This window comes from Pseudophryne corroboree, chromosome 3 (genome assembly GCF_028390025.1).
Source record: "Pseudophryne corroboree isolate aPseCor3 chromosome 3, aPseCor3.hap2, whole genome shotgun sequence".
NCBI classification, from domain to species: domain Eukaryota; kingdom Metazoa; phylum Chordata; class Amphibia; order Anura; family Myobatrachidae; genus Pseudophryne; species Pseudophryne corroboree.
The window spans coordinates 604,656,143-604,682,634 of record NC_086446.1 but is presented as its reverse complement, the minus strand read 5'-3'; the positions used below and the strand labels follow the sequence as shown (position 1 = coordinate 604,682,634).

The 26,492-nt window shown below is 42.8% G+C and overlaps 1 protein-coding gene across 1 annotated transcript in view; it reads left to right on the top strand.

Annotated features, from left to right (window-relative positions):
* The window catches only part of PIK3AP1 (phosphoinositide-3-kinase adaptor protein 1), a 288,810-nt gene that overhangs the window by 119,122 nt on the left and 143,196 nt on the right, over positions 1–26,492 (top strand). The window contains exons 4-8 of the mRNA XM_063963241.1: positions 3,790–3,934; positions 17,237–17,379; positions 20,623–20,755; positions 22,674–22,870; positions 23,901–24,096. Of these exons, the coding sequence (XP_063819311.1) occupies positions 3,790–3,934; positions 17,237–17,379; positions 20,623–20,755; positions 22,674–22,870; positions 23,901–24,096 (814 nt within the window). The remainder of the gene's footprint in view (positions 1–3,789; positions 3,935–17,236; positions 17,380–20,622; positions 20,756–22,673; positions 22,871–23,900; positions 24,097–26,492) is intronic.

The window sequence follows — 26,492 nt, the reverse complement described above, 5'->3', positions numbered from 1 at the left end:
ACTGCTACAAAAAACAATATTCTTATTTTTACACATGGCTATCAGCCCCCCATCCGCAGCCCTTGGATGGGGGGGGGGCAGCCTCGGGCTTCACCTCTGGCCCTTGGGTGGCTGGAGGGGGGGACCCCTTGATTTAAGGGGTCCCCACTCCTCCAGGGTATCCCGGCCAGGGGTGTCTAGTTAGTGATTTAATGCCAGGGCCGCAGGGACCGATATAAAAGTGTCCCCTGGCTGTGGCATTATCTCTCTGACTAGTGGAGCCCGGTGCTGGTTCAAAAAATACGTTTTTTGTCCCCCATATTTTTTGCACCAGGACCGGACGCAGAGCCCGGTGCTGGTTGTTCAAATATGGGGGAACCCCTGTCATTCCCCCCCCCCCATATTTTTACAACCAGGACCGGCTCAAAGAGCCCGAGGCTGGTTTTGCTTAGGAGGGGGGACCCCACACATATTTATTTTTTTGTTTTTAACACTTTCCCACCCCTTGCCACTGATAAACATGCACGGATCTCATGGATCCGTGCATGACTATCAGAACACGGTAAAAAAAAGCAGGTCTATTTTAAAACTGCTTTTTTTAACGAATTGTATTTTTTCACGGCAGTGTTTGGCTATTGCCGGCAGTGTTTGTAAAATAGAATTTTTAGTAAATTACCGAGTTGTATGAAATAACAGGCGTATTTGACCGATGGTGTATTCATTCATATTTTTTTTCTTTGACTTCCAAAAAAATAAGAATGCCCTCATCACTGTCGAGATTTTAGTTTAGTAAATTCCCGAGATGACACTTTGAAGAAAAAACAGCAAATCGGTCAAAATCGGGAACTTAGCAAATATACCTCTCAGTCTTTAGAAATTCCCGGTATCAAATGGAATGAAATGCATTGACTTCATTCCCCAGCACATATCAGCCTTGCCCCGACTCCCATGAGCAAAGTGCTGCTATTGAGCCACATAGCGATTTAGCAGATTGACTAACAAAGCAACCTAAACCATACCTCCCCATTGGATGAAAGATTATTGGCATCTCTTGGGATAGAAGCGCTTACCCTACCTAAAGGTCTGGTGTGGGTGCGTGGCCACGCTACCTTAATTCACCAAAAGACCACACATTTGGAGGGTAAATATTAGTACATTGGCTAAACTATTAATTACTGCCTATAGTGGAGAGGATTAACAAGAAATGTATTGGGGATTGTACCTGAGCTGGGACGCCAGTGATGGGCTTACTACTGCTAATTGTTGGTCCGCATGAAACTTTTTAACATATAGGGGCTGATTTATCACCATAAGCATCTGATGGTGCAGATTACAGGTGATAATTTCGGGCAAACTTGCAATGCAATAATTGAGTACATAGCATTGAGGGACAGAGCTTTTCTCACAAAAATACCCCAATGTCCTGCTGCGCATGCGTTGCCGTCCATCATTATTGCCACCGCCGGGATCTCCCCCATTGCGACTACCCCCGTGCGGCAAACATCCCTCCCAGGAGCTGGTGTCTGCTGCTTCCAGGAGGATGCCAGGCGCTGGATCTTGCTTCTGTGCTGTGCCCCCATGTGCTGTAAAGTGAGCTGCCACTTTGCAGTGTCACTTTACTGCAAAGGGGTCACAGCGCAGCACATGGAGAACGCAGTGCCCGGCAGCACTCACCGGAGCACCGATCCCTGGCTCCTGAGACTGGTAAGTATGAATTTTATTTTAAGAACTTTTTTCTTCTTTAAAGGGGATCAGCTTGTGTGTCTATCGGACACACAGAGCTGATCACCGGAGCCCGGTCCAGCACAGCTTTCTCTGCTTGGGGTAGAGAAACCTGTGCAAAAGCCTGCTTATCGCAGTGCTGACCTGTGTTATGCCAGCTGGAGCTGGTATTATTCTCACAGGGCACACTGCAGTGTTTTGTCACATTTTTTTTTTTTTGTAAATTCGGCCATATATCATTTCCCATTATAAGTATGGGAACTGCGATGTGGGTTACTAAAGAAATGACAATTAAAGGGGTTGGAGCAGTTTTTCATGAAAACTGCCCCAAAAGCCCTTTGATATATTTGAGTGATACTAAAATAATGTGAAAAGGGTGTGAAAACACCCTTTTTGCACATTTTTTTTAGTAAAAACAATGTTAGTAAAGATACCCCTTGAGCTTTAGCTGCTTTGTAACCACTTATTAACTAACTGCTATGAACCCTTTGTATGTGCTATTAACCAATGAGACGCCTTAACTGACAATACAATCTGCTATGGACAGCGAGCTGATACAAATGTTTCATTTCATCTAACCACAAGTTGGAGCCTAGAGCAAGTTTGATACACTTACAATAATAACAATATTATTGCATGTTTTAATTGTTTATTTTAATATTTCTGTTTTTGGTTTGTGCTAAGTATTTTTACCTGCGATAGTGCAATTACCTGCGACAGCACATTTTTTTTTATCACCCTATCCATTTCCCATGATAAACACCCATTTTTCATGGCAAAATACACGAAAAGCCACGGACCTATGTATTTTCATGGCACTTATAGTAGGTCTAAGGGGAATTTATTATGAGTTTATGCTTCGCAAAGCATAATCCCCAATAAGTACCAGCACTGGGGATAAACTCCGGCTTGTTGGAGCTAATTGGATAATCTTCACTGAACCAATTAGCCGCAAAAAATGACAGCGGCTAATTGGATACTGCACTATATGAAATGTTGCTGTATAGTTGTATAAATGTTCATTAATAAGGAATACACATACATTTTTTTTCATTATTTCTATTTTTATTTATAACCCATGATTTTTTTACCAAAGGTCACACAGCGCAGTGTTCTGATATGTACAGGCATATATATGTAGAGGAAGTCTATGCCCTCTACAATTATACCCCTTTTACATTTGCAGAAAAATCCCGGGATATTGCACGTGAACGCGCATCATCCCGGGATTTTTCTCAGTGTGAAAGGGTACAGGGACAATTTCTCGGGACGAGCATCCCGGGATTTCAACCCAGGTATCGACCTGGGTTGAATCCGGGACCGTCCCGGGAAGCTGGGCAGTGTGAAAGGGCCCGTCCCGGGATTCACTACTCGGGACTGTTGAAAGGCCTCCACTACGCTGTTTCAGTCACCGCGCTTGCTCCCGAGGGTCCTGCTACAGAAGCGACGTAACAGAGGCATGTTGGGGTCAGGAGGCCGCACGAGAACCTTGACGCTCCTGGGATGGTGCCACCTGTAGGTGCGGTGCTCACCTCATATCATAGGAGTGCCGGCCATGGTCACCGAACGCAGGATCTTGTAGCTGCATGTACTACGGGGGACTCAGCATACACAGTGCGCGGACACATCCTGAGCCTGCATCACCTGTTTTATTGCACCGTAAACAATTCTGTAAACATAAATTAAAACGAGCATAAAGCAATATATACCGAGCCTATGTGGTAATATGCGTCCATTTCTAATATGAGGCCATTTCTAATGACATACATATGCCTTTGCAGGGATATCCCGGGATCAGTGTAAATGGGGCTGTCCCGGGTCGATCTCAGGTCTTAGTGCAGTGTGAAAGGGGTCAGTCCCGGGAATGTTGGGCTTTGCCTAGGCAGCCTAGTACCCTAACACTGCAGCCCACAGGTATTCTTTAAACAGCAAATATTTTAAGTTATATACTGTATAATGCAACCAGAAAGCCATACACCATATTCTCTTTCTTAAATGGTTTAAATAAAATAAGTTCTCATTGTATCCATGTGCATATTAGCTCTTTATTCTGATTTGATCATTACTATTTCTTTTTTTGCATTTCAGGTGAAAACACAAATATATCTAATTTTTAAGTGCAAACTTGATAGTCAGATTAAAAATACAGTTTATTTTAACCCTTTGACTGGTCCCTCTGTAAGTTTACCTGCCAGTTTGCAAAATGAATACATTTTATCCGTGGATTCTCCAGGTAAGACTTATTATTTGAATGTATATCAAATGCAGCTGGTTATAGTGGTAGAATTATACATGCAAGACTGAGTAACTGAACTGAGACTCCGCTGGCCCCATCCATTGCGGTGAATGAACACTAAAGGTGTCTAACATCAATGTGCTTCCTGCTGTGTACTGTAATCCACCTCACCTCATATCGTCTCTGAAATGTGCAACAGCAGAAACACAAAGGGGATCTGCTTGTCTTTGTAAAAAATGAAGGGGCTGATGTTACATTGGGCAGAATTCACATCTAGACTGGAGGTGCAAATACGACTCTGAATAAGGTTACTTTTTGCTGAGCTTGCAGAGCTGGTCACATACACAAGATAAACCCAACACAACAAGGGTAGCACATGCGTTTCATCTACTCCTGGCAGTATATACGTCTGTTTATGCCAGCAAATGTGTCTTCAAAGTGGTAGTAGTAGATGCTTAAATAACAGTTGTGACAAGAACACTGGGATAGTGTTTGAGGGCAGGTATATTTGTCCCAGGTTCTTGTCTTACATGTTTTAGAAAATGTTAACTTCTAGGAAAAATGCTTTTTGTTTTGTCTGAACCTTTTCAGTTTGCTGTAAAAGCTGGGTAAAGGCTCTGAGAGAGAGATAAGGCGAGTTCTAGACATTGGGCCCAGTTCGGGTCTTTGGCCTCACAGAGGGCTAATCAGGGTTTCAGCTGTGTAAGAGTGATATAGTGCTTCTAACCTGATTAGTATGGGCAGACTGCCTGGGAAGGCTGCAGGATCTGTGTGTGAGAGACACGCCTTCTGATGCAAGTAAGCTATACAGTATGTACTGAAGAACTCTGTGTTTTGTTTAGTGACAGTTAGGAACATCTTATGTTTAGTTAGTGCCGGACAGGCAAGGTATTTTTATTTTGGGGTTTGTTTTATTTTCTGTTTCAATAAAACTGGCCGGGGTCAGTTGTACCAGAAACTGGACTTGTGTTGTTCCTCAGCTGCTGCGTGCGGCCATATTCCCCAGGAAAAGGCGCCTTGCACCCCTACAGTGTTACAACTTGGTGGAGAATGCGAGCAGGCCGTTCTGCGCATAAGTGAAAGCAGCAGCTTTGTGAGGCCTGCAGAAAACGGTGGTTTATGCAGATACAGCCCAGTGTGAAGTTACTGAGACTCACCCCTGAGGGTTTGATATATGTCCTGGGTGAAAGCAGCTGCAAAGCCGCCTGAAAAATCTGTTGACATGGAGGATCTGCTTAAAGCCTTGCTGCAAGCTACAGCGGCTCAGCAGGAGGCCAACCGACAGCAGCAGGTGGCAGTGGAGGAAAATTGGAGACTACAGCGTCAGGATAGAGAGGCCTTAGCAGAAGTGGTGCAGAGACTTGCAGCTCGGGTTGGAGATGTGGCCGTCAGTGCTCCAACCAGCTCTAGTTCTATACGGGCCAGTCACTTCCTGCAGAAAATGACAGAGGCTGATGATGTGGAGGCCTATCTGACCACGTTTGAAAGGACTGCCGAGCGTGAGAACTGGCCGAAAGCACAGTGGGCCAGTCTGCTGGCACCTTTCCTGTCAGGTGAGCCCCAAAAAGCTTACTTTGATTTAAGCCCTGCTGAGGCTCGGGACTATGATAAACTAAAGACTGAGATCCTGACCCGCCTGGGAGTCACGCTGTCAGTACGAGCGCAACGGGTGCACCGTTGGCTGTACGCCATGGAGAAGCCTCCGCGCTCCCGGATGCACGACCTTATTCAGCTAACAAAAAAATGGCTGCAGCCAGAGACATTAACTGGTCCCCAGATGGTGGAAAGAGTCGTCATGGACCGCTACTTGAGATCTTTGCCCATGGTCCTGCGCAAGTGGGTGAGCCATGGAAACCCGGGTACTGCTGACCAATTAGTGGACATGGTAGAGAGGTATTTGGCAGCAGAGGAACTACTGATGACCACCCAGCAACCCATAGATCCTCGACAGCGCCCTTCAGTAAAGACTGGTAAGACTGTTCCGTGGGAAAACGTTGCTGGGCGGTTAAGAGAACGCAAGGCTGGAGAGACTGTAAACACTGGCCCTGGAAACAGGCCAATGGGGCTAGAACGGTCTATGCTGCCCAAATGGGTTGGTAATCGTGTGGTTAAATGTTTTAGGTGTGGTATGCCAGGTCATGTTATTGCCAATTGCCCAGTCACGCAAGAACCCATGCAATGTGATGCTGCCTTTGAATGTCGCAGAATGTCTTTCTTTGCTAGGTTAGCCTGTACTGTGGTACCTTCACCTGAGCTGGAAAAACAAATGTGTGATGTGTTCTTAGAAGGTAACCGGGTAGAGGCCTTGCTAGATTCAGGAAGTTTAGTTACCCTCGTGAAAGCTGGGTTAGTGAACCCCTTAAAGGTCCAGCAAATACCTATTGGGGTAACTTGCATACATGGGGATACCCAATATTATGCCACTGCTGAGGTGAATATAGAAACTTGTTGTGGGTCAGCAATGGTTAAAGTGGGACTGGTCCCTACCTTGGTGCATGAGGCCATAATAGGGAGGGATTTTCCTCATTTTTGGAAACTGTGGGAATCACGGTTATCAACAGATGTGAGAAGTAAAAAGCCAGTTGATAATACCGGTGATTTTTTGGATGTACGTGGGTCTTCGGAACTTTCTGGCCCTTTGCCTTTTGCTAGTTTGGCTGGGGAAGTGACAGATGGGGAGTCCAGTGAGGACCCTCTTGCCGGGAACAGAGACATAGTAGTTAGAACTGAAAGCGTGCCTGACCTGGAGGTAAAGAAGGATCTGTTTGCGTCTGAACAGTTAAAGGATCCTACCTTAATAAAGGCTAGAGAGAATGTTAAGGTTGTTAATGGGGAACCTGTGGTACCAGGTGACAGGGTTACGTATCCCCACATGGCCATCTGTAATGAGCTCTTGTACCACATTGTCAAAAGGGGTGAGGATGTGGTGGAACAGCTGGTAGTTCCCCAGCCTTATCGGAGAACGGTACTAGATTTAGCTCATAGTCACGTTACCGCAGGACATTTAGGGGCAGAAAAAACCACTGAAAGAGTTTTACAAAGGTTCTTTTGGCCAGGGGTTTATAAAGAAGTGTCTGAATATTGTTCTTCCTGTCCTGAATGCCAGTATCATGCCCCTAGACCCCATTTCAGGAGCCCACTAGTTCCCATGCCTATTATAGAGGTCCCGTTTGACAGAATAGCCATGGATCTCGTGGGGCCCTTGTTAAAGTCTGCTCGGGGCCATCAGTATATCCTGGTAATTATGGACTATGCCACTCGATATCCTGAGGCTGTCCCTTTACGCACTATCACAACCAAGGCGATAGCTAGGGAGCTGGTGCAGGTATTTAGTAGAGTGGGAATACCAAAAGAAATTTTGACTGACCAAGGTACTCCATTTATGTCAAGGATCATGAAAGAATTGTGCAAGTTATTTAAGGTCACTCACCTCAGGACGTCCATCTACCATCCCCAAACTGACGGGTTGGTGGAAAGGTTTAATAAAACATTAAAAAGTATGTTAAAAAAGGTTGTTGAGAGAGATGGGAAAAACTGGGATTGTTTGTTGCCCTACTTGTTAATGGCCATCAGAGAAGTTCCTCAGTCCTCTACGGGGTTTTCTCCATTTGATTTGTTGTATGGTAGACACCCCAGAGGGCTGTTGGATGTTGCCAAAGAGACGTGGGAAGGACAGCCCACTCCTTATAGAAGCGTTATTGAGCATGTAACACAAATGCAGGATAGGATTGCAGCCGTGGTACCTGTTGTCAGAGAGCACATGGAACAGGCCCAAAGTGCTCAACAGAGGGTCTATAACCGGAGTGCCAAGATACGGGAATTTGCTCCTGGAGATAGAGTTCTTGTTTTGGTACCCACTGTGGAAAGCAAATTCCTAGCTAAATGGCAGGGTCCATTTGAGATTAGGGAAAAAGTGAATGAGGTTAATTACAAAGTATACCAGCCGGGAAAGAGAAAACCCGAACAGATCTACCATGTTAACTTAATCAAACCCTGGAAAGATAGGTTGTCTCTGTCAGCGGAGCCTTGCCCTTCGGTGTCTTCACCCCGGTTGCTTCCCGCAGTGAAGGTGTCAGAGACATTATCAGCTGATCAGAACAATCAGGTTAAAGAATTTCTCATCCAAAATAGGGAGGTATTTTCAGAGCTGCCTGGCCGAACGACCATAATAAAACATGACATTGTCACAGAACCAGGGGTCAGGGTTCATTTAAAGCCATATAGGATTCCTGAAGCTCAGCGAGAAGCTATTTCTAAGGAAGTTAAAACCATGTTAGAACTTGGAGTCATAGAGGAGTCTAACAGTGAGTGGTCCAGTCCCATAGTGCTCATCCCGAAGCCCGACGGTAGCATACGCTTCTGTAATGACTTTCGTAAGTTAAATGAGGTGTCCAAGTTTGACGCATACCCCATGCCCCGTGTGGATGAGCCTGTAGAAAGGCTGGGAACAGCCAGGTTTCTCACCACATTGGACCTGACCAAAGGTTACTGGCAAATACCTTTATCTGATAGCGCCAAAGAAAAAACAGCCTTTTCGGTTCCGGAGGGGCTGTACCAGTATAAGATGTTACCCTTTGGGTTGCATGGGGCTCCAGCAACCTTTCAACGGGCGATGGATAAAATTTTGAGGCCCCATAGAAAATATGCAGCTGCCTATTTGGATGATGTGGTAATTCACAGTACAGACTGGGGGTCACATTTGGTTAAAGTACAAGCAGTACTGGACTCAATCAGAGAGGCAGGGTTAACTGCTAACCCAAAGAAGTGCTGCCTCGCAATGGAGGAGGTCAAATACTTGGGCTTCACCATAGGCAGAGGTCTGATTAGGCCCCAATTGAATAAAGTTGATGCTATTCAAAACTGGCCTCGTCCAGTGAATAAAAAACAGGTAAGGGCTTTTTTGGGAATTACTGGGTACTATAGACGGTTTATTCCTAATTTTGCGACCACAGCGGTGCCGTTGTCAGACCTTACCAAAGGGAAGCAGTCAAATGTGGTGAAATGGAACCCTGATGCAGAAAAGGCGTTCCAAGCGTTAAAAGTGGCTTTGTGTTCACAACCGGTGTTGATAACACCAGATTTTTCAAAAGAATTTGTGGTACAGACAGATGCCTCAGAGGTAGGGATAGGTGCTGTGCTGTCCCAAACCAGAGATGGGGACGAACACCCTATCATTTATTTGAGTAGGAAACTCAATGAGCATGAAAAAAGGTATGCCATTGTGGAAAAGGAGGCTTTGGCCATTAAGTGGGCACTAGATACCTTGAGATATTACCTCTTGGGTAGACAATTCAGACTAGTGACAGACCATGCCCCTTTAAAATGGATGTATGTAAATAGAGGCAAGAATGCTCGTGTAACTAGATGGTTTCTAGCATTGCAGGACTTTAAGTTTACTGTCGAACATAGACCGGGAACACAATTGGCCAACGCAGATGCATTGTCTCGCATCTTCTGTTTGGGGGCTACAAGTGTTCCGGCCCCTAGGTCGAAACAGGGGAGGGGGATATGTGACAAGAACACTGGGATAGTGTTTGAGGGCAGGTATATTTGTCCCAGGTTCTTGTCTTACATGTTTTAGAAAATGTTAACTTCTAGGAAAAATGCTTTTTGTTTTGTCTGAACCTTTTCAGTTTGCTGTAAAAGCTGGGTAAAGGCTCTGAGAGAGAGATAAGGCGAGTTCTAGACATTGGGCCCAGTTCGGGTCTTTGGCCTCACAGAGGGCTAATCAGGGTTTCAGCTGTGTAAGAGTGATATAGTGCTTCTAACCTGATTAGTATGGGCAGACTGCCTGGGAAGGCTGCAGGATCTGTGTGTGAGAGACACGCTTTCTGATGCAAGTAAGCTATACAGTATGTACTGAAGAACTCTGTGTTTTGTTTAGTGACAGTTAGGAACATCTTATGTTTAGTTAGTGCCGGACAGGCAAGGTATTTTTATTTTGGGGTTTGTTTTATTTTCTGTTTCAATAAAACTGGCCGGGGTCAGTTGTACCAGAAACTGGACTTGTGTTGTTCCTCAGCTGCTGCGTGCGGCCATATTCCCCAGGAAAAGGCGCCTTGCACCCCTACAGTGTTACACAGTACATAAGTCATACATAATTACATAGTACAAGGAAATCTGATCACGACATAAGACAAAGTTTTCATTAAGTTCAAATCAATACACAAATGCTCTGCCTTCTCCTTTAGAAGATAGGATGGAGATTTGCTTTATTGCTGTAATACTGCAAATAGATTGTAGCAGCAATATTATTCAAGTATTAGCATAAATTGGAGTGCAGCAGACGCATTCAGCGGGTGCCTAGTGTCATCATCTGTTCGCAATACACAGCAGGGTTTGGCCAGCTGCAAATGTTCCACCTCTAAACAGGTACATACTGTATGTGGGTGAACACATCTGGATGTCTAAGAATTTCTGTTGCACTTTCCCTGCTTCCTATTTCTACAGGTTTCTCCAGTTGAGACATGCCCTTTCTACTCAGTTTTCTGAATACCCCCCCATGTGTGTGTGTGTGTGTGTGTATATATATATACAGGTTGAGTCTCCCTTATCCAAAATGCTTGGGACCAGAGGTATTTTGGATATGGGATTTTTCCGTATTTTGGAATAATTGCATACCATAGTGAGATATCATGGCGATAGGACCCAAGTCTAAGCACAGAATGCATTTATGTTTCATATACACCTTATACACACAGCCTGAAGGTCATTTTAGACAATATTTTTAATAACTTTGTGCATTAAACAAAGTGTGTCTACATTCACACAATTCATTTATGTTTCATATACACCTTATACACACAGCCTGAAGGTCATTTAATACAATATTTTTAATAGCTTTGTGTATTAAACAAAGTTTGTGTACATTGAGCCATCAAAAAACAAAGGTTTCACAATCTCACTCTCACTCAAAAAAGTCCGTATTTCGGAATATTCCGTATTTTCGGAATATTTGGATATGGGATACTCAACCTGTATATATATTTCTTCTATTTAAAATTTCTAATAATCCCTTGGCTTGCATAGAACACTCTTGTGTAGGCCTAATTTCCTTTTAGACAGTCATGATTGAGAAGACCTCCCTAGGCGTAAAGATAATTTGGTTGTTGATGTGGGCTCATTAAGCGATGAATCTTGGAGTCTTGCATTGGCGTTTTCTTGAGATTCTACTAATTCCATCGGATGTCAGCAAATGCAGCTGTTTATCCTACTGTACATAGGACATACCTCACACCTGGTTTTCCTTTTTGTCTTGTTCCATGTACTTGGTATTATATTTTTTGTTGTCAGTGCCTAGGTCACATCTGTTCTCTATGTGAATACGATATCGCTTCTCTGTTTTGTTTTTTAAATATAATTCCTCCTAGACTATACATATATTACATACCTATTGTCCTTAAACAATGAGAAATAAGTTCAAACATTGTCTGGTTTTTGCTATTGTTTATTACATTATCATTGAAAAACTTTAATACACATTACTCAAATAAAAATAAAATAATAATAATAATAATAATAATTCTGGTACGAATTTGCAGAAAGGAAAAAAGAGCAATTTATTGGGGAAAATGCACAAATTGTTTGTCCAATTTGTACAGTAACGTCTCTATGTTCTAACATTTCTGTATTTGCCCCTGAAAAGAAGAGACCTTTGCTTATATTCTTAGAAAGGGGAAACTATGATGGTGGAATAGGCAGACTAAATATGGTATATCTTCTATTACATTCTATTATTGGCTAAAATATTTATATTCATTTAGGGGGTATTCTCATGTCGTGGAAGCTTTATTTGGACAAAACAAGTCTAAAGACATGCTGGTTGTGTGTGTGTGTGTGTGTGTGTGTGTGTGTGTGTGTACATATATATATATATATATATACACACAGTATATATATATATAAATATATATGTATATATAGGTGCAATCACCAGGAACTTCTGAATGCAGGCAAAAAAGTAGCTTTATTACTCACAAGTCACCATATTTTGTTGACGTTTCGGTCATTAAGTGTGACCTTTCTCAAGACATATCCATAGACAGGAGAGGGAAGACATACACCACAGCGTGCTGAGCCTCCCTAAAAATCCCCAATGCCTTAATTAGTGACTCCTCACCAAACAACTCAGTCAAGGACTGGAAGTCATGTCACTTACTATTAACAAGGCTACAAATCACTCAGATAGGGACAACCAACTAGCCCTAGGGCATCTCTCACATATACTAGTATTGGTTAGCACTATCCAGACATCTGTAACCAAAAGAAAAAGTTCTATTGGTTCCAACTGTCCGTGCACGCCACACAGGGGCACATCACGATTCACGTAGGGAGAGGGGACTGACTGCCTCTGCAGCTTCCTCTCTCACTGCCCAAAGTTCTGCTGTCTGCAATGGGGTGGAGGTAGGAGAGCTAAATCCGGGCCCTGCCGGGCCCCTCGAACAGGCCCGGGCCCAAGTAAAGAGTACCCACCCCCCTCTCCTGCTGGGCCCCTCTAACAGGCCCCAGGCCCAGGTAAAGAGACCCCCCACCACACTTCTTGACGCTGATGATATAATGCAAACTGCAATATTTAAAAAAAAAAGAAAACTTGGAGTCTTTATTCATTTACTGAAAGTACGCCCTATGAAAAAGCATGGCGTTCTTGGTGTCATCACTAAACCATCTTTGGATTTCATTACCTATATATCAAGCTGCAGAGAATGCATGTTCATGCCTTATGCTAATTATTGCTAAACTCATGTCCACATCTTCAGCTGTGATATTGCTTGCTGATTCTGCTGTACCTCTATCAGACTCCTCATCATCTATATTAGGCAGAGTTACATGATGATCATCATCATTGTTGATGTTGTCTATACAAGAGGAGGACGTATCAGACATTGTCATGGATAAAGAAGATTTTGTAGATTTCAGTAGCACTCTTTTTGTAGAGAATGTCACATACTGCAAAGGCTGTGTAGTAGATGACACAACTGGTGTTCAGCAGCTACAAGTTTTTCCATTCGTATCATTACAGTTGGATCATCTGTTGTGATTACGACAATATTATTTTCAAATGTCACATTAAAGTCACTAAAATGTGTCTTCAAAATTTCAAAGACCTTTTTCTGCAGTCATCAATCCATGAACTCAGACCAGACCCAAATTCCAGAATTTGTTTTGGCCATGTAAAATAATATTCATATATCGTTTATTAGAAGTGACTGTCCATTCATCAAATGCAGCAGAAAATCCTACCCTCCCTCAACCATTTTAAAATTACTTATTTCCGGGATGACTTTTGATTTGAGTTTCAGGACATAAATCACAACTCTGTTTTGTATGCCCATCCGGGAAGATAAATCAACGTATTAGCAATCAAGAACGGGATCCGGACTGAAAGTCGACAGTAACTAGGTCGACAATGTCTAGGTCGACCACTATTGGTCGACAGTAACTAGGTCGACAGGGTGTCTAGGTCGACAGGGTCTTTAGGTCGACATGTTCTAGGTCGACAGGTCAATAGGTCGACATGAGTTTTTCACAATTTTTTTCTTTTTTTGAACCTTTTCATATTTAACGATCCACGTGGACTACGATTGGAACGGTAATCTGTGCCGAGCGAAGCGGTAGCGGAGCGAAGGCACCATTCGCGAGCCATGCAAGGGGACGCGGAGCACTAATTGGGGTTCCCGGTCACTCTACGAAGAAAACGACACCAAAATAACATGAAAAACTCATGTCGACCTTTTGACCTGTCGACCTAGAACATGTCGACCTAAAGACCCTGTCGACCTAGACACCCTGTCGACCTAGTTACTGTCGACCAATAGTGGTCGACCTAGACATTGTCGACCTAGTTACTGTCGACTTTCAATACCACACCCTCAAGAACAGCCTTAAATCCTGTGATGTAGAATAAATGTTGAACACCAGTCCGTCTGAAGCTGTCCGTGCTAATGTTGCATCTAGTGCTGCATTTTCTGATGGCCCAAAATATTAAGAACTTCTTTGTTTCATAGGTGAACCTTTATATGAATTTGTGTTGAACTTGGCATGACCACGATCTCTTCTGATTATTCTTTTACGTTTGGCAAATGAGTATGCAAACCTGTTGTAGAACTGCTCAAGTTTTGTAAAATAACATTGCAAGTTTTGCATTATCAACAGCTGTCAAAAAATAACACATAGAGGAAATGGGCTCAGATGTACTCTGCAGTCATTACTATACATGTAAATGTCTATTATATTTCAATATTATAAGAGGTTTGTTTGCATATATTCGTCCAAAGATATGAGCCTGCCCAGGTCACCTCTGTCGAACAAGTCCCTAACACTCTGAGGTTCACATCTCAGAGGCAGGGCACCCCCCAAACCAGCCCACCCAAAACCCTCCCAGGCCATCGCACCAGTGATAGCAGTGATGTGTTACATAATATCAGGTGTGCAAAGGTAGTTCCTCAGTGTAGAGAGTGTTATAAGAATAAAGAGTATGTGAAAAATTACGTAGATAACATTTATAGCAGTGATTGCATAGTGCATCTGCAGACATTTTCTCTATGTGTAGTACCGGTTGAGTATCCCATATACAAATTTTCCGAAATATTCTGAAATACGGCATATTCCGAAATACTGAATTTTTTGAGTGAGACTGAAATAGTAAAACCTTTGTTTTCTGATTGCTCAGTGTATACAAACTTTGTTTAATACACAAAGATATTCTAACTGTTGTATTTAATGACCTTCAGGCTGTGAGTATAAGGTATATATGAAACATAAATGAATTGTGTGAATGTACACAAACTTTAAGGCACAAAGTTAGTAAAAATATTGGCAAAAATGACCTTCAGGCTGTGTGTATAAGGTGTATATGAAACATAAATGCATTCTGTACTTAGACCTGGGTCCCATCGCCATGATATCTCATTATGGTATACAATTATTCCAAAATACGGAAAAATCCGATATCCAAAATACCTCTGGTCCCAAGCATTTTGGATATGGGATACTCAAGTACTATTAATCTCAGCAGATAGCACCTCTCTTACAAGCATCTAGGGCAGGCATTCCCAACCACGGTCCTCAAGGCACACTAACAGTGCAGGTTTTAGTGATATCCAGTCTTCAGCACAGGTGACTTAATTAGTAGCTCAGTTATTTTGATTTAATCATCTGTGCTGCAGCCTGGATATCACTAAAACCTGCACTGTTGGTGTGCCTTGAGGACCGTGGTTGGGAATGCCTGATCTAGGGTGTGCAGTCTAGAGCCACTCCCCTTGTATTTTCCATGTATTGGGGGGGGAGGTACAGAAAAAGGTTTTATTTTAACAGAGGGGTGTGGGGTTTATAAAACTTGAGTTTTTGTTTTATTATTAAGGAGGTGTGGGGGGGCTACTATTGTTAGAATTCAAGACCACTAGGGGGTCTATGGCCAATGAGGGGTGGGAAGTTATTTTCTAATAGGGATATATGGACACAGGGGTAGGGTGGGGGCGGAATGTGCCAAACACCCCCTAGATTTTTTTTTTATATAAAATATTTTCATATTTTATTAAAAACACTTTTTTTAGTAATAAAAAAACAATTTCTGAGTCGTTTTCTGGGTAACAAATAGCCAGTTAAGTGGATAAGATAGACTTTTCCTTATTTGGGCACACGGAGAATGAATAACACATTTGCAACTTGCTCTGGACTTACAGTATGGCCCGTATATACTGGTTGTCTAAGGGAGGGGACACACTAGGATATGTGCTCTATGAGCAATGTCGCCTAGTGTTTCCCCTCCTGGGCCGGGCTGCCCGACGGTGGGCATACACGCTGTGCGATATCACTAATGATATCGCACAGTGACGTTGTGCCGCGGCCCGCCAGAGCATGCAGTTTTAGACGATGAGTCTAAATTGAGCTGCATGCATGGCCGATAACAAAGGTTGTTAACAACACACGGGGCCACGCTTTGCTCAGTGGCGGCATACACACTTAGCGATAAAGTAAATGACATTGCTCAGGAAGGGTCAGAATGAGCGACGTCATTTCATTTATCGCTAAGTGTGTACCCACCTTAAGCTTATTACTTGCATCATTTACCATTAGGACACTGCTGTCCTATTTTAAAATACACATATTTGTCTTAGTTTAATTTATTTTCATTGCAATAAAAAAAAAAACTTTTTTGGCCATTTTGAGTAAGTTACCTTTGCCGCTGACGGAGAAATAAGCAAATTAATGTAATTTTTGGGAAATTCAACATCTTCTTAATAAAAAAAAAAAACTAGGTATAGTTTATGTGGGTTCTGCATACAGTAACATATTGCGGATATTGATGTTGGAATGTGACCAGTCAAAAAGTGCCAAAATAGGCTCAGCAGGGAAGGGATAGACAACCGTTGCTTCCCATGTTGTGCTCCAAAAATAACTCTGTAGAAACAAATAAAAATGCCAGTGAAATAAGAGAATTGTGGTCAATTATATACAAGGAATGGATGCAGACATCAACTAATCCTATTTCTGTCCATAACACATGTCCATGAGCACTCATAATGTGTGGCAATACATAGGGATAGGGGATCAGAGGCATCCTATCCGTTTAGTAGATAGACAGTGTCTAGTTAGACGGTCAATAGATAGACACCATATATTAGACAGACATTAGGACGACAGGGTCAAAAGGTCGACAGGGTCAAAAGGTCGACAGGTCAAAAGGTCGACATAAAAAAGATAGACAAATGTGTTTTTTTAATTTAACATGTTTTTGGATTATTTCATACTTTCTCTATCCATGTCGGCATAGAGATGGTTATAAACCTTGTGGCGAGCGCAGCGAGCCACCGTGCCCGAAGCGTGGCGAGCGAAGCGAGCCCCGCGAGGTTATGCCTTTCTGCAATTGGGGTGCCAGATGACAAAACTATCCACACAAACCACAAAAATGCAAAAAACATGGTGTCTACCTTTTTAATGTCGACCATTTTCATGTCGACCTTTTGACCTGTCGACCTTTTCCATGTCGACTTTTTGACCCTGTCGACCTTTTGACCCTGTCGACCTAATGTCTGTCTAACATATGGTGTCTATCTATTGACTGTCTAACTAGACACTATCTATCTTTCATACCGGAACCCAGAGGCATACGGGAGACAGAAATGAAACTCCTGCACCTGAGCCATCTGCTAATATATACATCTACAGTATATAACGTGTATAATATACATTTTAAAACCAGTAAGATAACTTAATGGTATTTTATAAGTTTTACAATCTGTTTCACAAATTACCTTACTTTTCCTTGATATTAACAAAACATAATATTATTCTGCACAGACTTGCCATCTGGACTGGTATTTTTAAATGTCTTTTCTGGCGATTTAGTAATGTGTGAAGCCAAAATCACTTATTTCACCGACATGGAAGAAATCTGCCACTTACTTGATAGTGCCACTAATCCTGTTGAATTCATGTGTCAGGTGAGATATATTATTATTATTATTATTATTTTACTTATATAAATCCCTAGATTCATCCAATCCTTATTAATGTATGGTGTGTTTCAAAGTTGTTACAAGGTGCAAGGTCACTTTTGTGTAAAGTAGTAAATACTAATAATACTGCAAAAACTTGACTATGGTAACATGTAAGCCATTGATCTGTCAGCAGTTAACCCATTTCAATTCTGGGCAACTGAAAACCCCTCCTGCAGTTGCCCAGAATTTTCCCTCTCTGACTTGGCTTGAGGCTTGAACACAATAGCAGTTGTTTATAATAAGATTTTAGTAAACACTCACAACATGCAGTTTAAGGGATGGAAAGGAGCTGCTGCTTATACCCAGTGTTGCAGCATCTTCAACATCTGCTGTGTGTGTGTGGCTCAGAGCCTGATTCTTATTTAAAAGTAAAGCAAAAAAAACAGTAAGTAACTTTGTGTCTGGAGCAAACCATGTTGCAATGCAAGGGGAGCAAATACATTTATACTTTTTTCTGTGCAGAGTATATACTGGCTGCTTTTGTATGTAGCTCGCAACTGTTAGACAGCTTTATTTTTACACTGCAATTTCAATTTCAGTTTGTACGCACCCAACCCAAATCTAAATCTCTCTGCACATTTACCATCTGCCTAAACATGGGGTTGTATTCAATTATTTTCACCCCCTTCCACACCCGTTCTGTTTCTGCTGACGGGTGTGGTATAATCATTTCAGCTGGCTACCCCTGGGGTAATGAGGGTGCCCAACCCTTTACGCAGCTAAACCTGATTAGTATGGACGCAACATGCGCGATAACGGGGATCACTTTAGAAAGGAGATTGGGCGTGATATATCATTTGAATACTGCCCATGGGGGGTAATTCAGATCTGATCACTGCTGTGCATTTTCACTCAGCGGGCGATCAGATCTGAACTGCGCATGCGTATGCACCGCTATGCGCTGGCATGTCGCACAACAGCGTCAGGCATCGGCGCCTAGCGACGGGATGGTGCAAAAAATCCGAACACACGGGGATCGCAAGGAGATTTACAGGAAGAGGCCATTTGTGGGTGGCAACAGACTGTTTTCCAGGAGTGTCTGTAAAAATGCAGGCGGGCTCAGGCGCTTTAAGGGAGGGTGTCTGATGTCAGCTCAGGCCCCAATCAGCAGGATTACATCCCAGCGTCTGAGTAAGTCCTGGGCTGCGCAGAGACTGCACAAACTGATTTTTGTGCAGCTCTGCTAACGAAGTGATCCACACTTGCACGGCAATTTCCCCCTCCCCCTGTAGGCGGCAAATATCTGATCGCAGGGCAGCAAGAAACGCAGCCCAGCGATCAGATCTGAATTACCCCCCATGGTTTGCTGATGCGCACAGTTACTTTTTTTGCTTTAGTTCCAAATCTGAATCAAGCCTTCAATCTGGACAAGAGAACTACCAGCAAGAGGAGACAGGTTTCTAAACTGCGGTAGGAGAATGCTCTGCTTTGAGGAATTTCAGCTGCAGTCATTTCCTATAGGATTTCACGTGGGGTTTTTTTAAAGGTAAAAATGTCAGGACTTGGGGCCTAATTCAGATCTTGATCGCAGCAGCAAATTTGTTAGCTAATGGATAAAACCATGTGCACTGCAGGGGGGGGGGGGGGGCAGATATAACATGTGCAGAGAGAGTTAGATTTGGGTGGGCTATTTTGTTTCTGTGCAGTGTAAATACTGGCTGCTTTATTTTTACACTGCAATTTAAATTCCAGTTTGAACACACCTCACCCAAATCTAACTCTCTCTGCACATGCTATATCTGCCTCCCCTGCAATGCACATAGGGCCTAATTGAGACCTGATCGGTGCTGTGCGTTTTCGCACAGCAGCCAATCAGATCTGAACTGTACATGCGCCGGCGCCGCAGTGCGCCGGCCCATGCCAGACAGCCGACGGCTGTCTCAGCCCTGCAATCACCTCTGCCTCAGGCAGAGGCGGTCGCTGGGTGGGAGGGGGCGGGCCGGTGGTGTTTTGCCGCCGTTTAGGGGGCGCGGTCCGGGCAACGCAGGTGTGCCCGGACTGTTGGGCGGGCGGACTGCGGCTACTGCGTGACATCAGATGAAGCCGATGTGACTCTTACAGCGATGAGTAGCGCCTGCCAGCGTGCAGGAGCTGCACTGGCAGGGAGCTACCCCTAAGTACAAAAGCATCGCCGCTGTGCGATGCTTTTGTACTTGTGCAGGGGGGGGGGGGGGTAGGTCAGGCCTGACATGCGGGGCGGACTGGCCCTGTGCTGGGCATTCCCCCACATGTCTGTGTGACTGATCGTTGCTGGGCTAAATTTAGCACATCTACGATCAGGTCTGAATTAGGCCCATGGTTTTGCCCATTAGCTAACAAATTTGCTTCGGCAATCAGGTCTGAATTAGGCCCTTGGTTCACAACCCCTTTAATACATTTTAAATGGCAAAAAATTTTTTCCTTTGTTATAGATATTTCTATGTGTTTATTTTTATTATTGTGACCAATTTTTTTCAATTGTATAATGCAAGAATCGGGAGTGCGCATAGCAACGGTAATAGGAAATTGGGCGATGTAATTTCCTGATTGTCTTTCATTGTCTATTATAGTACATTAAAGGGACTAGTAAAGGTTCTTGTGTATATTAAACATACTGTACAAAGAGGGTCATTCCGAGTTGATCACTAGCTGAAAATGTTCACTAGCGTAGCACTTCTGCGCATGCGTATGCGGCGCAATGCGCAAGCGCAATGTACTTTCACAATGGACGATGTAGTTTCACACAAGGTCTAGCGAAGCATTTCAGTTGCACTGCTGGCCGCAGAGTGATTGACAGGAAGTGGGCGTTTCTGGGTGTCAACTGACCATTTTTAGGGTGTGTTCAAAAAAACGCAGGCGTGCCAGGAAAAACGCAGGTGTGGCTGGGCGAACACAGGGCGTGTTCGTGATGTCAAAACAGGAACTGAACAGTCTGAATTAATCGCAAGCGCTGAGTAAGTATTGAGCTACTCTGAAACTGCACAAAATTATTTTGTAGCCGCTGTGCGATCCTTTCGTTCGCACTTCTGCTGAGCTAAAATACACTCCCATTGGGAGGCGGCATAGCGTTTGCACGGCTGCTAAAAACGGCTAGCAAGTGATCAACTCGAAATGACCCCCAAAATTCAGTTCATTATATTGCATTGTTTTAATAAGAGAATATTAGAAAATATTTTCATTAAATAAAACATGTAAACAATTTTCTAGGCTTTTAAAATAATGCCCTACAACAGAGAGACACTTGACAAATTATTGACTGAATCGCTAAGGAAAAACATTCCCGCCAGCGGTCTACACCTCTTTGGAATAAATCAGATAGAAGAGGAGAATTTAAGTGCAAGTGAGTGAATAATTCCTTCCTTCCAAGCTCAGGGGACTCTGATTGGTTTATTGTAAAGTGTGTATGGCTACAAGTGTCTTTACATTGTAAGCTGTCTCCAAGGGGTGGTCTTCAGTATGCCGGCGGTCGGGCTCCCGGCGACCAGCATACCGGCGCCGGGAGCCCGACAGCCGGCATACCGACACTTATTCTCCCTCGTGGGGGTCCACGACCCCCCTGGAGGGAGAATAAAATAGTCCCCGCAAGGGGCTCATTTGCGCTCGCCACACTGTCGGTAAGCCGGCGGTCGGGCTCCCGGCGCCGGTATGCTGGTCGCCGGGAGCCCGACCGCCGGCATATCGTAGTGAACCCGTCTCCAAGTGGTGTATCTCTATCGTATGTCTCATGTCTGTCATTAACATGTTTTTATTCTGCATGTATGTACAGTATGTTTTTATGATTGTATGATTTATGCATTGATTGTTTGGCATAAACAATGATGATCATAACGATGATCGATGATGTAGATGATTGATGATCTTCATCTTTATAATCAATGATGGAATTTCAGGCACAGAAGTCATAAGTGTCAGAAAACACTTCATACTGTATACTGAGAAATAACAGTTTGAAATATAAGAGGGTCCAAAATCAACATATTCATATTGATCTCTTGTCCAACACAAAACATAAAAATGAGTTTTGGTGTCATCAGTGAAGAGAGAGGATCTGATTGTAGAGATATTGTGAAGGTGGACTGGAGGTGGAATGATGGTGAGATAGACTAGATGTAGGAATTGATGGCAAGGGAGTTGGATTTGGATGACAAGAGTTTTTAAGCAGCTCTTTGGGGAGTGAGCCTAAAAAAGTTCAGGACGGAAAACCTGATGTAAAAAGCATACTGTTTGGACATAAATGATATACTGTGAGTAAAGGGGCCAGTACATTATGATGCACATTTCCCTGCTCCAATCATTTGCGTTGAACCGCCATCGGAGAATCAGAGAAATTCTAAATGTAAAAAAATCCTTGATTTGAGTATGCCAATTATTTTAAGGTTGAGATTGGCAAATCAGGGAAATTCAACATATTGAATAGCCCCGATTCCCCAACCCAGGCATTGGGGTATTGGTAATTTTGACAATTCGTCACATATGTATGGGGGACTTAAGAGTGGAATATATAAGTTGTTTTAATTGTGTATATTTTAATTATCTCAATATTGTGAAATATTAGCATATTTCTACCTTGATTAGGCAAAGCCTCCTTTAATGCAGCAATGCACTGTATTCATGTACAGTGTGATTGTTATGCTACAATATTATGCCTGTAATCTACTTAGCAAGGTTTCAGAAAATGTGGTTATGTTGCACACAAGGGGTACATTTCCTAAAGTGGGAGGTTTTTTTTTAGAACTGGTGATGTTGCCCACAGCAACCAATCAGATTATATCTATTATCTTCTAGAAGCAGCTAGATAAATGTTAAGTAGAATCTGATTGGTTGCTATGAGCAACATCACCAGTTTAAAAAAAATCCCACCTTAGTAAATTTGGGATGTGTATGTGTGACCACAATACCGATGGCGGGATCCTGGATTTAGATTCCCAGCGGGGGGAGGGGGGGCGACCGCAACAAAGCCCATTGCGTGCTCACTGCGCTCACAACACTGCGGGCTTGGAGGCGAGCTGCGCTCGCCACAGGTTCTATTCCCACTCTATGAGTGTCGTGGACAACTACGAGTGGGAATAGTCCCTCTCGGTCGGCATAATATTGAGGGTCCGGGATGTAGGTGCCGGTATTGTGACCGCTGGTCACATAACTACATATCGTAAATTTACCCCTAGTAATACCAACATAATGAAACTGAAAATGGCACCTGATCAGTTTGGTGTGGATAACCAGAATCATAAAATCACTGTAATCTTTTTTTATTTTAGACCAGCGAGATGAAGAATTGCCAACCCTTCTGCATTTTTCTTCAAAATATGGACTTAAAAATCTAACAGCCCTTCTTCTCACCTGCCCTGGAGCCTTACAAGCCTATAGTGTGTCCAATAAGCATGGAGACTTTCCAAATAACATAGCAGAAAAATATGGCTTTAAAGATTTGCGACAATTTATTGATGACTATGTGGTGAGTCTCCTCTTGTTATTAGCATTATTATTTGAAATGAAGTACCAATACAAAATGTTTAGCTATTAGCTTTACAAAATATCACTGTCTTGTTTAATCAGATGATATATTCCAAGTGCAATGAACAGCTTAACTATTATGACAATGATTGTGACTATGAAAGAGTAAGATTTGTCTTTACTATGTTCTTTATATATATATATATATATATATATATATATCCAAACAACAATAGTACAGCTGGCTGAGAATAGTCAGTCCACAGATGTCTAGCTCCAGGCTGAGGCACAGGTACTAATAGGTACCGCAGCAACTCCAAATAAACTCTGGACTCCTGGAGGCAGTAAACTTTCTAAAAACAACAGAAGAAGAGTGCGCTCATAGTGCAGATAAGTTTTATTTAACACGGGTAGGTCTATGCAGCTCGTGAAAATTATACAGACTCGTATCCTGATTACCCACTCTGTGGGCTGATTACCACCTGATAAACAAGAATGCAGCCAAGGCAAAAAACCTGCAATCTGCCGTCCGAAGACCGGGACCTTAAACCCGCGCCGCCGGCTAAAGATATCAGCCGTGACCCGTCTGGACACCACGTCTGGGGAACAGTCATGGATGCAGTGCACAAGGAGTAAGCGAACGTCTTGGCTGCAATGACCATTTTCCAAGTTATTTGTGCCCGCACTGCAGGGCCGCCGCTGCGGGACTGCGGAGAATAAGTATACTCTATGGGTGCAGTGTGTGCGGTGTGTGCCCTCCTTGGACCCAGGGCCTATGGGTTAGGCACTAGAGGAGGGTTAGACTGCGAAGTTGGAGGAGGTTAGGTTTAGGCTGCAGGAGGTTTGGGTTAAGAGTAGGGGTGAATACTTACCAGATTCAGTCAGGATTTAGACTGCCGGATGCTGCTGTCAGCACCCTCATTGTCGAGATACAGACTGCTGGGATTTCATACCCAACCCCTTAATATTATCTTTTTGTAGTTTTTGCTTTTTTAACTATTTTATCTTTTTTTTGCTTGATACCTTTAAAGGAAACTGCTGACATGCTAAAAACTCACATTAAGGAAGAACTAATGAATCAAGATGCAGATAGTGATTCTCCATATGAGTCCATGGCAAACCTGCAAACAGATCTTCTGATGAAGTGTTCCCTGCACCCTGGTTCTGATGAGGATTTGTATGAGACTATGGTTGGCTTGGTGGATCAGTATACTACTGAAGACACATGTGAGTGCTTTAATCCAGTTTTTCCTAACAGTTCTGATTTTTGAGGGAACATCTTGAAATTTTCATTAGAGGGCAAAATCAAGAGATATACAGTCATGCAGGTAAATTTACTAAAGGTCGATTTTGTGCTTGCACCGATTTTTGGTCAATTTTGCATATTGGAGATTTACTAAAGGTAAAAATTATCAAAATCTATCTAATTTTTTGTTAACTCAAGCTGACAATTATCGAAGATTCTGTGGGGACGATGCAAATGTGTACTCAGTTGCTGTGCCTTTGCAATGACTCTGGTGGGAGTCTCTGTACTTCTCAGGACTGCTGGGTTTTTGTCATCAATTTGCATATCCTCAGCTTGCGATTGCCTTAGCGTCCATCAATTTGCATCTCACCATGGGAGATGTTCGCAAAGTAGAATTAGAGGAACCACAGTAGATTCTTGTATGTGGTATGTTTTGTCCAATATAAAATTAGCAGGAAGGTGTAGTCGACTTGTGGTCGATTTTTGATCGATTTCTATGTTTATTTCAACTGGATTTTGACTGACTTTAGACTTAAAAATCAACCAACATCAATTAAAAATGAAAAACATTTAAAAAAAGTTTTCACATTTTTTAAAAACGTCAATTAATAAAATTGACAAAAATGTTTTTGTAAATATGAAATTTTGTTGGTCGATTATAGATCGATTTTTATTTATTTATTGTTAGTCATTTTTTGTAAATTTACCCCATTGTTTTGGTGAATTTTGTTGCTAACTAGTTTGTCTAACAGTCAAGTCAGCTCTACCGGTGCAATATTGTCACCCCTAAGGGGAGTAATAATACAGGTAAGAAAAATAGCTGAGATGCAGCGCAAATCTCTCTTTCTCTCTGATAGCCTTGATTTGCACAAATCGTGTTAGCTTTCCAGCAAAGTAAAGATGTTTGTGGAGATCATTGGAGGCATTTGCAAAGGAGCAGAAGCTCGGCCTGATGGCAGGAACTGTGCCATGTGCAGAGTAGGCGTGCATAATATTTCTGAGCAAGGCAGAAACTGAATGTTCATTTTCTGCGTGAGATTACTGAGAGGGAGCAGAGAAGGTGCGTTTTGCTGGTGTATATTGCTGAGGTACAGCACATCCATTTACACTATTCATGGGGACTTTACTTTTTTCAACAGCTCAAAATTGACAAAGAACGGTTCTTGTACTAAAGTATAGCATCTTATAATTACTAATAATAATAATGACAGCACCAACAAATTCTTTTTGATGTATTCTATAAAAATGAACAAAATTTGCACCCTATGTTTGGAACGCAGCCTAAACAAGACTACATTTTATGCATTTACATTGTGCAACATGTATATATTGGTCAGAAAGTGCTGTGCTTCCTCTTTATACTTCTATATACAGTATTACCTTAAGATATAATTTCTCCTGACGTATAAATGCTGGCTTTCCTCGTTGTCAGATCTCGCACTGAATTCACTGATTTTTGTACATAGCCCTTTACAAACAAAAATCTGTGAATCCGGCGGTACCGTAAGTGCAGTATATAGCTGCACTTACTCGGGGGTGAGAACTTCGCCTCTAATTGAATTGACCCCTATAGATCTTTCATTTAATTTTGTTACTAAACAACATTGTTACAAAGTATTTGTTGTATTGTCTGTGTTCGCTACCATTTTGCATGGCTACCATCCATTCGAGGTCACAAGTTATTGGGCAGGTTTTTCCCTATCTCTCTTCTCCTATTACTCCCACGTCCCATTATTTTTGCCCCTATTCCTCCAAGTCTTCCTCCAGTTTTTCCCTTTTCATCCCATTTCCCCCTATTCTCCGCTACTGTTCCCTCTATTCCTCTCTAAGTTTTAAGGCACACAAATTGAGGAAGTTCGTAAGCATGCTTTGGGAAATACCACTAAACTAATATTATTTGCACTTAGCCTGTTCTCCAGGGCAACCAGTCTGTTGTGATATGGTGTAGGCTCCTTTTTTATGATTTTTTTGGTCATCCCCATGTTATAACTGTTATCTTCTAGGTCTAGGACAATAATGTTCTTTTCAACTTACATTTCTCTACTTATTAAGGGTTTTATGGTGGTCATTCCGAGTTGATCACAGCCAGCAACTTGTTGCTGCTGCTGCGATCAACTAGTACACGCCTATGGGGGAGTGTATTTTAGCTTAGCAGGGCTGCGATCGCTTGTGCAGCCCTGCTAAGCTAAAAAAATTTCAAGCAGAACAAGAGTAGCCCTATACCTACTTACCCTGTGCGACAATCTCTACGATGCTGCAGCCGGCTTTGACATCAGACATCCGCCCTCCATTCTCCTGGACATGCGTTTTCCTTACCACTCCCCGAAAACGGCAGCCAACGGTCCGGACCCGCCCAGGAACACCTTCTTCCTGTCAA